The 14,796-nt window shown below is 45.5% G+C and overlaps 1 protein-coding gene across 3 annotated transcripts in view; it reads right to left on the reverse strand.

The window, feature by feature from the left end:
- Nucleotides 1-9,590: 9,590 nt before the first annotated feature.
- Nucleotides 9,591-14,796, reverse strand: part of BDNF (brain derived neurotrophic factor) — a 40,715-nt gene continuing 35,509 nt past the window's right edge. For all 3 annotated transcript variants that reach the window (XM_056355101.1, XM_056355100.1, XM_056355102.1), the window contains exon 2: nt 9,591-13,265. In XM_056355101.1, the coding sequence (XP_056211076.1) occupies nt 12,504-13,244 (741 nt within the window). In that variant the 5' untranslated portion in view covers nt 13,245-13,265 and the 3' untranslated portion in view covers nt 9,591-12,503. The remainder of the gene's footprint in view (nt 13,266-14,796) is intronic.

Genomic DNA, 14,796 nt, shown 5'->3' on the forward strand with positions numbered 1-14,796 from the left:
CTGGATCCCAGTGGAGCTGGACCCATCCAAACACCAAGCGCAAGATCTATTTTGCTGTGTATGCCAGCTCTGTGCAGGGGAAGGCTGGATCCAGGGACCTCACCAGGAGATGTCACAACATTTGTTTGCCAGCCAGCCCCGCCCACCCCCCAAAAAAAACAAAACCAAAAACCTCCCCCCCCCCCAGAAAACCCTATATATATTTATATAGTCTGGAGCCCATATTTTCCATCTTTTCAAGCCTGAAGTATACTTGAGGAGTCTGAAGTCTTTGACAGAGCTCTATACTTGCAGAGGGGGATTTTATTTTGAACATCCTTTAAATATTCTGTGGGTAGGAGTTTTTTCCAGTTTTGGAGCAGTGCGTGTATTCTGATAAGTAAAATCAGCCTACAAAGTGGACCTTTGCATCAGCAATCAATACAGCATATATCTGCACTAGTGACTCACGCAGCCTGTCATCGGTCTTGTTTAGTTATTTAATGTAGGCTTATATTTATATTAAAAAATATTTATATTGTGGATATTTTAACATCAATTAACAGATACTTCGCAGTACATATTTATAGGAAGGAGAGAGTTTGGTGTCCAGTGACACATTAAATTCTTCATAAATATGTTTTTCAGAACTTAAAAAAGTTTTCAGCATCATATATTGCTCCTCTCAAAAGCAGGCAAACTACAGGTCAGAAGTATGGTGGTAGTAGTTGAAAGAAACGCTTTTCCTAATCACATTAATATTTAGTCAAATCCTCTTGTATATTCCCAACCCAAATGGTGTCACTGGCCCAAATGCTTCTCCCAAGCACACTCACTACATCTAGAGCAGAGTTATTAAGGAATAACACCAGGTTTGCTGCCCTGTAGACCAAGCTGGCCCACAAAGATGGATCAGTGTGCCTGCCGTGCGAGGTGAGGAGGCAGTTTCATCTCCATGGCTCAAGCACTGTATTTTGAAAACAAGTTGTTGCAACTCCCTAGTTACTACTTGCAGCAACCAGAGTCTGGCAGAAGGTCTTTTCTTTTATTGGGTTTTCTTACTTTGGTTGTTTGTTGCTTTTTTCTGTTGGTTTTTAGCTTTGTTTTTCTTTTTTTTTTTCTTTTTTTTTTCTTTTTTTTTTTTTAATATACATGTTCAACAGAGTCCGTTTCCATCTACAAGGGCAGACACCACAGCACTTAATGCGAACTCACAGAAGCCTCTCCTTTTAAGGAAGCCAAGACACAAGGGGCTTCAAAACATTCATTAGCCACTAGAAAGGACAAGTTCTCCAAAACGTCGTACTGATTTTTTTCCCTGAAACTTCAGAAGGATGGGCAATTATAGCTTCCCTATGACAGAGATTTGCCAGGTTATGCAGCATTTCATGGGAAATACAACTTCACACTAGCTCCTCTCAGTGCCTCCAAGAGACAGTATTTTTCAGTCCCCATCCTTTGAGCCGCAATTAATGCCTAGCATTTTGGATCAGGTGCCAAACCTTTCCCACACTCACTGGGCTCACAGGTGCCCAAGCACGCTCTTTCCAGTGATCCTGCTGCCCGGTGCGTGCCTGGCTGCCTCCCTGCAAGCCCCAGCACCATGTGAGAGCTGCTGGCTGGGTGCTGGGTCTCAACAGCTGAGCAACGGAACCAACGCACCCAAAGCGGCGAGCCGACAGAGCGAGATGTGCAGCAGCCACCCCACCCTGTGCCCTGGGGTTTGCTGTGCTGCTGAGGATGCAGCGCTTTGAGGGAGTTGCCTTTGGGCGCATGAAGATGGGATTGGAGGCAGGAAGAAATTCGTGGTGGGATGGGCATCTGTGGGGGTCATGGCATTTGGGGCAGGCTGGGACAAGATGCAGCAAGGTCCACAGGACACCCACACCAGCCTGCCACAGGCAGGAGGAACCTCATCACCCAGCTGTGGGATGCTGGTGGAGCTCTGCACCCATATGGCTCACAGAGGCTTCCCATGAACACTTTCTGGGCTCAGGATAGCTTTATGATATAGGATTTTAAAAAGTCACTATTAAAAACCTCTCCATCTGAAGGTGGATCTGCAGTGGCTGCTGAGCAGCGTGGACTCCGAGGGGAAAAGGGTCCCTGTGGGATTTGGCACAGTGCAGCGCCCACCCGGTTGGTAGCCCTTGCTTGCTACAGCAGGTCCGGTAGCCCATCCTCTTCCTCCTGTGGCAGCTGAGCTTTGGCTTACCTCCAGCCCCCAAACATGCTCATTTTCAGTAAGTTTTGGGGCTCCCCGGGCTGTGGGTTGGGAGGGGATGGAGGGTGCTGCCTGCATGGCGGTGGCATGCCCGCCCATAGCACGGGTGTATGCCCTGCACTGCCTCTCCGTCAGGGTGCTGCTGGGCAAAGGCAGCACCCAACAGGCTACTGACAGCACTCACACCCCAGGTGCTGATAGAACACCGACCTCCCCTACTACAAAGCAAACAGGGCACCAGCTCAGAAATAATTGTACTGCTCTAACACACACACATCACAAAACACTGCAGGACCCTAAAGGTGAGCCCTTAAGTGCCTCCTTGCTGGGACCTGACGATGCTTAGGGACAGACACAGCAAAACCCCCTCCTGGGTAAGGACCGAAAGCTCTGGCTATGATCTGTAGCACATCAAGAGCAGAAATAGATGGTGGCCACAGCCCTGAACCAGAACAGAGGGTCTGTGCTCTGTCTGGTGAGGGATTAGACTGCCGGGTGGAACAAGCTCATTTGCTTCAAAGCAAAGTGGGAAATCCTGGCCGGGGCCGCACAGCTGTGGGACATCTGCCCACGCCTGGGTGCAGGGCTGTGCAGCTAGCAACCTGCTAAAAAAATCTGATCGACAACATTCAGAGCAACAACAACAACAAGCCAAAACCTAGTGGGAAAGCAGAGCTGGGAAGCTTGAGTGTGCCTGAGGCCATGTGTCACATCTGTGTCACCACTGAGACAAAACGGGTTTCTCATCCCTGCTCCATTCCCTAGGCTAGCTGTATCTCAAATACACCCATGTAAATGTGAAACAGACCGCTGGCCTGACTTCAATTTGCCAGGAAGCCCAACTCACAAAATTTAGGAGCGTGAAGACCAAAGTAGCAGGAAGAAGTTACACATGTGGTTGTTTTCAGGCCAGGTCCTGCTCATTCCTCCACCGGGGTGGGTCAGTGGTCAGCAGGGCTGGAAGCCACGCAGGCACATGCCATGGGGGGGGTCTGGGTCCTACTGCCAGTGCCCCCTGCCACGGGGGTTTTTTCATGCTACCCGGGAAGCACAAAAAATGCATTTCTGAAAAATCTAGCACCAACTGAGACCACCAGTCCAGCCACCCTCACACCTGACCTCCCACCGGTGGCCAACAGCCGATGCTCAGGGTAGGGGTAGAAATGAGGCAATTTCTTAGCAATTGCCCCCCAGAATACTCCTCCACCGACCTTCATCCCAGCCACCTCCTGAGCTGAAACTGATACTGTGCAGAATGACTTCTGCTAGGTTTGTTCTCTATTGATTTATTGAGTTGCTCTTCAATCCTCCCACTAAATTCAGTAGACACTGTCCTTTTCAGAGGCAGAATTAGGCTCTGTGATTACAGAGAGATTGTCCTATTTAAAGGAGAGAAAATGAAAGCTCCAAGAAGGGAGATTTGCAGAGGTTTCCGGGCTTGCAGTTTTGTTCTGAAATGCTCCAACACATCACTGCGTAGGTGGCCATTTCGGTAGTCTGGCACCAAACTGTAAATTATACCGTAGTTACTGCCCTGTGTAATACTTGACACATACTTTATTAGAGATGTTGCACCAGTTCTTAGAAACCGTGGATATCTGTTGTGTTGCGAAGCACGTAACAGAGTACCGTGGTTCTAAAGGGTAATTTATGATGGTACCATTGAGTAGGTAATGGCTTGCAGACCCCTAAAATCATCCCAGGCTACAGGAACACTTTATTTCAGGCTCTCCTCATACTAACTTCCCGCCTTGAAAGTTCAAGCAAGGCTTTAGATCATCAGCCCATCCGCTGTATTATTTTCAGTGACAGGCAGGGCTAATTAGCTTGTATAGCTATTGTTTGCACTACTTTATCCTCATTATTTCTCTGACTTGCCATGCAGGCAACAATTATAAAGCCGTAAGGACATGCAGAGTTATGCCTGGAATCTCTGGTTTAATTTAGAGGAAGCACAGACGAGAGCAGCACGGCTACTGCTGGCCGCAGATGCCTACCTGGCAGATTTATGATGAGATTCCACGTGCTCATCTGCCTTTCCCCCGTGTCCCATGCTGCGCAAGCTGAATTTAACAGCTGGCAACTAGGGTCCTGCGGCCCCTGAGCTCGCTGGGTTTATCAGAATGAAATACCCGACTGTTGAGGCCTCAACGGATGGAGTCACATGAAGACTTTCAGCTTTTTGGGAAGCTAAAGGTAATGTATATTCTAAGGGAACACGCAAACCGATGCTTTGCCTCCAGTAGCCTCTTCTGAGCGTGTGCCCTAGTTTCCCCTTGGAAAACAAAGCTGCTGTTTAGCACTTCAGGTGATGAATTTCCATGTCACCAGACAGCTCATTTGCAATGAGACTCCTGAAAATAGGGACGCGGCTCGTTCCTCCTGAAGCGCTAAGCAGAGACTACCAGTTGTCAGAATTTAATTGCGGGGTCATCCTCACCACGCCATCCTTTGCAGTGAGCTACCAAGAACTCCCATTTTATATCCACTACAGCTCTACTGCAACATTGCACAGCAAGGTGAGCCAGCTGCAGGCTGCCGTGCCCTGCTTCCCAGGCAGAGGGTCCCCTTTGGTTTCCAAAGCCACATCCCCACGGCCCCTCTCTCGCCATGACAACTCTTCAGCAGAGCCCTGCAGGGCTCGGAGCCATGTACCAGCAGCTATGAGTGAGCCTGGATGAGCATGTCTGAACTTATACCCCCTGAAATGGGGAGGTGAGTACTCCACACCAGCACAGCCAGCAGCAAGGAGGGGAAATGTAAACGAAGGAAAGTGTAAGATAATGTGTCTGTTACGAATAGTTAAGCTGAAGCTGAGTGAGGCTCTCTTCTGTACCCTTCAGAATTAAATAGCCAGGCTATGGCATCTCTAAGACTAATATGTTGATCAAATGCAAAGGAATAGTGGCCAAAAGATGTAACCAGCTAGGAAGTGGTTTGACATTAGACGAAGCGAGCACAAGTCACCTCACAGCTGCATCCCAGCACTGGCAAGTGCCTTCTGTTAGCAGAGAGATCTGCACCTACACCAGCATCACATCCCATCCACTTGGCCATACCCTCCAGAGCAGTAGCTCCAATGGGGCAGAAAGGAAATTAATTTACAAGGTGATGTAGTGGTTTACTTATTTATTTTTAAAATAAATTTACTTCTCTTGTCGCAGAGGCAAGCGTTGTAGCTTTCCAGGCAGGCTGCGCCATACCTAGATGCCAAGGATGGAAATTTTGATTCTCCCAAGAATAAAGCAGGCCAGAGGTACAAAATAAAAATAATAGAAAAAAATATATTGCACACTTTGGACAAGAAAGAGTTGTCTGTGGGCTTTTTGTTCAAGTCAATGTACTTCTTGTAACAAACAGGCCTTAATTTGTTGTGCTTATTCCTGCTCCAAAAAGAGCTGACTGGCAAAGGTGGGGGTGCCCATCCTGCTCTGAGAAGGATGACATGCAGCAGCAGCATGTCAGACGCAACTGTACTGCATCACATCATCTGCACTTGGCTTTTGGCAAGCCTCACTAGATTTGCTCTTTTCATGTTCCTCAAAGGTCTTTTGCGTACATCCTTCCACCCAATTTTACAGCTGGACCAACCTGTGCCTGTACTACACGTGCTTGAGTAAGAGTGGAGTGTAGAACCAGCAGTGAATGGGCCTCACTGGGCTGTTTCATGGATGTAAATGACGAAGTTGGCAACGGTAACTATTTTTGTAACACAAACATGACTGCCTGCACTTTATATTGTCTTTAAATAACAGATTCCCAAGACTGGAATCCAAATATAGTGAGACTTCTATGAAGGACTGTGCTGGGGTTAGAGCAAAAATGAGACTCCCAACAGAGTGGTCTTTAGTTAAAGGTCAGAAAAATTTTAATTGGAAACCTTATTAGGACAATTTTAAATCCTTAGCGTAGAGGCCATTTGAAGGACTATTTAGTGCAGTAAGTACCTACGCTCTTATTTAGAGTCTGAGTAGTTTTAAAGGCTATTACAACCAACATAACACAGTAGGAGGAGATAGCGTGGTTTATGTACATGAACTGTGCCTTTAACTTGGAAATTCCAGCACTTTATAGACTTAAGCTGGACCAGATTGTTTGCTCAGGGTCTTTTTTTAATAAAGAGAAGGAGGGGACGGTATAAGGAAAGGATTATTTTAGCAAGAGGAAACATTTTCAGAGTGCAGATGCAGGAGATGCTGTTTCTGAAAGCACAAACCTCGACACTGCTAGCAGGATATATTCCATCCCTTTGCACATCACCTGAGATATTACTTTTATTAAATAAACCAAATGCTTTTGGAGTTTCTGCTTTGGCATTCTTTAATGCGATATGAAGGGAGTTTATACAGATTCAGAAGAGGATAAGGAAGAGCATTATTTCACCTTGAGCTAACGTATAAGAGCAGCGCCTGTGCCGGGAACTCAAGTTTCTGCTCGCTGGTATCAGTATATGCAAAAAAGTTTGGAGAAGAAAGTTTTTTTTGCTTGTTTTCCCCACTCCAAGTCCGTTTTGTTCTAGCTGTCTACCTGGCCCTATCGGCAGGGCCTTCAGGACCAGTCACAGCCTTGTCCCATTGCCAGGTGCCACCAGCCCGGGGGTGGCGGGCAGGACAGCCCACTGCAGCATCCCCTGGCCACCTCAGGGCTTTCGAGGCAGCTCCCTGCCTCTTTCCACTGCTACATGGGTGCTTCGCCCAGCTGGTAGAAGCAGAAAAGAGGGATTTAGACGACAAGCTTTGCAGCTCTGTGCCAAATCCTCCTCCTCATCTTCTAAAATCCCTGCGTGAGCAAACTGGCAAGGGCTGCTCTGACGAGATCAGCAGTGTCTGCTGCCAGCCAAGGCGGCTGAGGGCTCCCGGCAGCAGGGAAGCCCTGGCTGCCTGCGTGGTGATCCTGAGCACTAGGGAATTACCAGGGATTGCCACCCCTCAGTTCCCTCCACACGTTATTCCTACGGAGCAGGGACTTGTGGCTACAGGTGCGGTGGCTGCCACCCCATACCTGAGTCAGCAATGCAGCACCAGCCTGACCAAGGGACACACCAGCAGTACCAGCAGCTGTTTTGCTTCTAGGTAAATACATATACACATTTGTGGCTTCAGTATAGACCCCCAAGAGAACCCCACAGGTTGCAGGTAGGTTTTAGAGACTCACCCTCGCACAGCAAAGCAAAAATCAGCAGTCACGTGCCACTTCCCTCAACGGGGGTTGGTGTAGCAAAGGGCAGCTTACCTTAGAGTGCCTTCTGCCACCATCTAATAGGGTGGGATTTGAAAAACTTGATTTGCAGAAGCATCTCAAATTCCACAGGTGAATCCAAATCTCATTTGGAAAAGCTAGACCCACTTATGCTGTCTCCAGGCTTCCTTCTCCCACAGACATCCCCAAAAAGCTGCCAGTTCAACTCCGCTGATTGATACCAACACCACAGTCTTTGACTACCCAAAAGGGTAGCAAGTAGTTAAAAAATAATAAAAAAATGCCACAAAAAAAAAAAAAGTTCAGAAAAACCTACTCCTCTTCCAAAACACCCCACTACAGAACCTTCCTAACTTTAAAATGGCTTCACCAAGGTGGGGCCTTGGTGCTCTTTATATTTACTCCAATGAAGCGCATCCATTCCTTTTTCATTTTAATTGCCTTGCCAGGAGGTGTCTTCTCAGTGAGATCTTAATTAGAAGTAGCCTGTGGAAGTGTATTGAATCCACCTGGGACAAATTGAAATAGATATCCTCCCCCTCTCAGGGCACTGCAATGCAGCCTCGATACTCTCTTCAAAAATCTTCTTTTACTGCTTGCCATTGTTTTCTTGGCCGAGTAATTCAGAAGTGTAGCTATTAGCCTTTATTTCTGCTCCAAGTGGTAAAAGCTATGGAAATATCTTTTCCCCTACAGAGCTAGCATTTCGTAGAGCGTAGGGATGGACCGTTAGCTCCCGTATCTTCCTCTGTAGTTCAAATATGTATTTTGAGGGTGCCCATTTCACCCCCTAGGTACCTATGCCATGTGTTTAACAAGCCAAAGCAATCCCACCTGTCTCTGCCCTGCCTAGGGGAGGAGGCAGGATCCTCGGAGCCGGCTCCCACCGCCGGGAGCAGGCACATGGTGCTCTAGTAACGTGCCCCTGTTCTCCCACACACCAAAGATTTTAGTATCTGTTACTGCTTCCCTTAGCTGATTTTAAGACAACAATAAAGCAAGCGGCGTGCACGCATGTGTGTCTAATATAAATGATAATCTGCAGAGGTACCGCTGCCTCGGTTCTTGCAGAGACTTTGCTGGCGTTGGGCTCTTGGGAAATGCACAGCAATAGAATTTTTTAGGAGTTTGGGTTTGTGCTTTTTCTTTTCCTCTTAAGTTATATGAAAGTTTTCTATTCATCATGAAGATTTATTGATTGTCCTAGGGCTGTAGGATAATTAAATGTACAAAGGATTGGCAGTTGTAGTATTCTTTCAGAAATGCTTTACAATATGTTAAATCCAAGGAATTCCACTCCTAGTCCTCTGTGGGGTCATAAATAAGTTCAGTGCAGGGGATATAAATATACATGACACCATTTAGAAAACCAGGTATATGACTGGACTATGGCTATGGAGTTATGTCTCATTTATCCCTTAAGTTACTGAGGTTAGTAACCCCTCCCCCTCACTTCCATTACGCTCGTTATTGTACAGCTGAATAAAATCATACCTCTCTATATATGTCATTCATGGGGTTTCAGTCTCACGAGGACTCAGTGTGATAGAATTAAATGGAAATACATTACTCTGCAAGTATCCCCAAATTTTAGAGAAAGCCAGTTCTTGCTGCCCCTCCCTTCCCAATGCTAACTGTCCGGCTATGAAACAGGGGGCTGCCTGCCCTCCGAGGGAGATTTTATTGCTAAAATAAATTAAAAATTGTTTTAAAACAAAGAACACACATCTTTATAGTAAAACTCAAGTTTGTTTTACAATTAGAGAAAAGAGTCACATGGTCCCCCAAAAACCCCCAAGTTTTATATATATATATTTTGAAAATATATTTAAAAACATAAAAAACTCTATAGTTAAACATATATTATGTTAATCAGTACACTTAAATATAGCTTAATTATATTTACAATATGACGCGGTTGCTTTTAAATTTTAATGCCAATTTCAGTTTTTCCCAAAAAACATAAAATTATATAAATATACAATAAATATTTATGTTACACAAGGTGAATAATAGAGAACAAGGCCACAGACATTAACTTACATTTGCAAGAGTCTTTACTTTAACACAGCACTAGGCCTGCTGACATGCATGATATACCTTTGTCACAAACAGACCACAGCAAGAGTTTAATTAAGTGACATGAAAGAAAAGCAACACCCCCACCCCACCCCACCCCCACCCCGAGCTCTGTTTTAACTAAGACTGCCAAGCCCGTGGTTACAGATGTATCAGGTCAGGCAGGTGAGAGCCACGGGACTGCGGTTTAATTGCCAATTTCACCTTATAGCAGTAGCCATGGAATCGGCATAGTACAGGGACGCGAGCATCACTCCAGGTGTACTGCAGGACACAGTTCCCCTGGAGGTTCTCAGCTCCAGCCCTTGGTCCCCCCACGGGTGGGCTGCCCTTTACCCCTCCCAACCTGCCATCCCACTGCCTTAATTCTGCCACGCCAGCACCACCCTTACCTGTGCCAGGTGAGCACTTCCCAGTTAAGGATAGAGCCATAACTAACTTTGGGAAATGAGGAACTTTATTTCTAGCATGTCTTAGGCATTAACACTTCTCCTTTGGAAATCAAATTTATTTGAACTGGGAATTATTTAATCCCTGCATCTGAATTAGACTGCTGTCACGTCCTAACTCTCATTTTTTCCCAGTCTAGATGAGTGATCTGCTTGTTACTCACTCATTAGCATCACCCTTTCCCCCTCCTAAGCCACCAGCCCTGGTTTTGATGGAGGGGACCGTTACACCATCTCTCTGCTGTGGCTTAGGAGTGTTGCCAAGAATAGCTCCTGAGCCATGTTTGGGTTATTGAATGCAAAGAATTATAATACACATACAGGTACTGGCCACAGTGGAATGAAACTGTCCATTACACCACCATTCAATTTGCATGAAGACCACGTCAGGGGAAGTTTGGAGACATTGCAGTAGGCTTTTTTAATTTCTGATTGCTGTCAGGGCACCTGAATACCTGCAATCGATTGGGAAGGCTGACGTCTGAAGCTCGGGTGGGTCACACAACCCTCCCTCCTCACTCACGGCCTGGGACACCCATGGCCAAGGCAAACGGCTTTCAGTGTCTGGGTGGGATGGGTCTCCACTGACAGCTGGTTATCCTGGGGAGGGGAAGCCCTTCTACCCTAAGTAGAAGAAATCACTGATTTTGAAGGTGTCTCTGCAAGCTTCCAGCATGGGTTTCTACTAGTAACAACATAAACTCCATGTTAAATACCCTCTTCAAAGAGAATTATTGTGGGGGATCATACTTCAGATAATTAAAAACCTGGACTGGGCAAAGCTTAACTTAACAGTGAGGCAGACTGACGCAGATTCTGCAGCGTACAGAAGCAGTTCTATTTTGCAGCATTTCCCCCTCTGTTCAGCTACTTTTCTTCATCTACAGGAATTACAAATATAGCATCTGCCTTCAGTGAGCTCACTAATGAGCTATTTCTGCCTCCCTGCCCACTGTAGTCGGTGCAGGCGCTATGCACAGCTCTCAGGCTTACAGCCTGCCTTACTAGAAATACTTCGGTTGGGCTAGTTAGAGAGATAGCACAGGGCTAAATACGTCTGCCAGAACCTAAGCAACTTTAAGCCAACTCCTCCAGCACTTCCTCTTTGCTTACTTCAAGAGTATTTTTTTTAATGCCAATATTCATTTCATAAAACAAGGCTGACAGCAGAGGCAGAGCCACACAAACATAAGTGCTAATTGCTTTCAAGCAGTGGCAGGGCTTCCTCCTGCCCCAGCTGTCTCTCAGGGCAGGGATGCTGCCACAGCTCACTCACCCCAGGCACAAGGCAAAGCTCTCAGCCCTGCAGGATGCACCAGACCAGGTTCAGTGCTGACTACAGATCTGGAATCACCTCCATCACCCCAAACCACTGCTGTTCATCCCTGAACCGGCTGATTTAGTCCTGTGACCAACCTCATTTCAGATCCACTAGCATCTTCCTAAACCCCTTTTTCTAGTGACATTCTTCTCGTGCTTCACCAAGACATTTGATCCAAGCACAGCATCTTTTATTACATGAAAAATCATTGCTCTCAACACTCTGTAGAATATTTTCTGTATGACAGACTCCAGTTATATGGTAAGTGAAGTACTTTAAAGATCACAGCCAACATCCTTCTGGAGGGAGGAAAGGGGAGTGGGGGAACCCAAACACAAACAAACATGGTATAAGCAAATACAGGTCTCAAGAGACAGCAAATTAAAAAAGAAAAACAAAAACCCCCAGAACAATAACAATTAAAAAAAAAAAAGAAAATAACCCAAAAAAAGCACGTTGCCATACAGTTACATAAGTGCTGTCTTTAAGCCTGAAGCTCAACAATGTGAAGTGGAACATCACCATTCTTTTTCAGTTGCCTCTTTTTTTTATTATTATTTTTTGTCAGTAGTTGGATTGCTATTGCAAACACCTTCACAACATACAAAAAAAACCAAATTTGTTTTTAATCCAGAATAAGGTAATGATTTTTTTTTTCTTTTTCAATCTGATGGGACTTCAAAATTAAAAGAAAAACAGTAAAACTATGACAACAGCACCTTGACATTGTTTTAATTCCAACGCTATCAGAAGTTAAAAGCAGTAAACAGATATAATACTAACAGGAATAAAGATACTTACTGTCTAAAATGTAAACGGAATGTTTTGGTTCAATTTATTTTTCTGAAAGAGGACAGTTTATCATCAATTCACAATTGAAGCAGCATGCAATTTGATTTTTTTTTTTAACTTTTTATATTTTCAGATCTTGGCAACGGCGACAAACCACAATGTTATCGAGGAATGTAATGCAGACGTTTTTGTTTGCTTGGGTTTTTTTTTGTTTGGGTTTTTTTTGGGTTTTTTTTTTTGGTTTTTTTTTGTTTTTTTTTTTTAACCTTGTGCGCAAATGACTTTTGTTCCCCTTCAGGTCATGGATATGTTCAATAAATAGATTGTGGAACCACTGTACTGTATAAACTTCAGTTATACATGCAGTCCATAAAATTATTTTTACCGAATAATTTACCCTGTTATGTATATATACAAATAGATAATTTTGTCTCAATATAATCTATACAACACAAATCCACTATCTTCCCCTTTTAATGGTTAATGTACATACACAGGAAGTGTCTATCCTTATAAAGCGCCAGCCAACTCTCTTTTTATTATCCATGGTGAGAGCTCTCACGTAAGACTGGGTAGTTCGGCACTGGGAGTTCCAGTGCCTCTTGTCTATGCCCCTGCATCCCTCCTTCGTGTACCCCTTGGGGTTGCATTTGGTCTCATAGAAGTATTGCTTCAATTGGCCTTTGGGTACCGGGACTTTTTCCAGGACTGTGACAGTCGCCCCTGACATGTCCACTGCAGTCTTTTTCTCTGCTGCCGTCACCCACTCGCTCGTGCTGTCACAGACGCTCAGTTCCCCACGGCGAGCTGGGTCAGAGTGGCGCCGGACCCTCATGGACATGTTTGCAGCATCCAAGTAGTTTTTGTACTCCTCGAGCAGAAAGAGCAGTGGGGGTTCCAAAGGCACTTGACTGCTTAGCATGACTCGGGATGTGTACAAGTCTGCATCCTTGTTTTCCTCACTGGGCTGGATGTCCTGGTCCTCATCTAGAAGCTCCTCTATGACATGTTCAAAAGTGTCCGCCAGCGATGTCAGTCCTCTTGAACCAGCGCTGGGCCCGTTTAGGCTCTCAAGAGTCCCATGGGTCCGAAGACCTGGGTAAGCCAAGCTGCCTTGTCCTCTTACGCTAGCTTCTTTCATCGGGGCAGCTTTCATGCAACCGAAGTATGAGATAACCATAGTAAGGAAAAGGATGGTCATCACTCTTCTCACTTGGTGGAACTGTTAAGGACAAGAACGGGGGGGGGGGGGAAAAGTTAACTAACTTAACAAGGGATCAAGTAACAAAAATTCACCTGAGCTGTCATAAGACATTACACATTCTCCACAGAGGTGTGCTGCATGCAGCCGCAACTTGTTACTGCTGATAAAGCACACTCTTGTACAAGGGTGTTCTTTGATTTAGAGTTTCAGATAAAGCATATGCCAAAGCTTAGGCAATATTGATACCAGCAAGTCAGAGCTCTTACATGCCGAAGTCTTTCTGTAGTAAGTATTATATTAGCTACTATGCGGGTTCCTTACTCATTGACTGATTACACCTATTTCCCGTAACAGCGAAGGCAGAACTGCTATTTAGCAATGCAACATTTCAACAATAAAAGGCAGCTTCGCAAGTTTCAAGTGCAAATGCAAACATTTGGTTTTTAAGATCTCCCTATGCCAAAAATACCTCATCGTTCTACCCACAAAAAACTGAACAGCACCAGGATAAATTGCATTTGTATTTTGAAAGCAACCTTCCAAACATAGGAAGGGCCCATACAACTCTGGGGTCTCAGCAGGTCAATTCCTCATCTAAAAGTAGAAGGTGCGTATGCATAAATATAGAACAAGGAAACTGCTCAGGACAGTATAATAAATTTGAGCTGGACAGATTGCTTGCATCATGTGAATGCCGTGGAAGGGACCTGCTGGAATACAGAGCTGCTAAGAGCTGTACTGAGATGACATACCAGAACCCCTGTACCATGCTTGCCCAGAGCCCCACGCCGCCCGCTCTCAAGCCAAAGCATCTATTTAACCCCAGTTAAAGCCCAGAGCCCAGCACAAGCACCAGCAGCACAGCCAGCCCCACTGCTGTACCAAAACTCAGCAGTTTGCCCATTTCCCTCACGTTCTGCTCCAAGTTCTGGTGCACGTTATGGGCCACGCTTGGAGGCTCCTGTGTGCGCTGGGCTCCATCCCTAGCGAGCGTGGAGGGGTAGCACCAGGAAGGAGTGCTGGTAAGAAAACTCCTCACCAGATCGGGAGCAGCACAAGTCACTCCATCAGCCCTCCCAACAGCTTGAACTTTCCCAAGCACTTTGCTAAGTCTCCATTGATTATACATTCCTCAAGCTAGTAAACTGGTTCCTCCTCAAGCGCAAAGTATGCGCTTTAGGTACTACTACAAGAGCCCCCCAAATCCCACAGTGACAGAGAGCTATACTTTCTGTCTGATCCCAAGTGCTACTACAACATCCATCACATCCAGTTGTTATTTTTCCTCCTTCCGATCCCCGCTCTCACCAGTTCTGCTTGCTAGAAAGCAATGGCATTGTTCACATTTTTGAAGCAGCAGCTAATACTTGTTTCAGAGCTTTTGAAGTTCATTCGGAAGTACCTCATACTTGGCAGCGCTCACAGGAGTAAATGCTATTTCTGTTTGCCAACAGGGTGCTATGTAAAAAGCCTTACTTCATCTCCTGCAAATATGCTGTGGGAAACTAGCACTCTTAAGACTTGAACATGGAAACACAATCTATCATAA

This window comes from Falco biarmicus, chromosome 10 (assembly GCF_023638135.1).
Source record: "Falco biarmicus isolate bFalBia1 chromosome 10, bFalBia1.pri, whole genome shotgun sequence".
Lineage (NCBI taxonomy): Eukaryota > Metazoa > Chordata > Aves > Falconiformes > Falconidae > Falco > Falco biarmicus.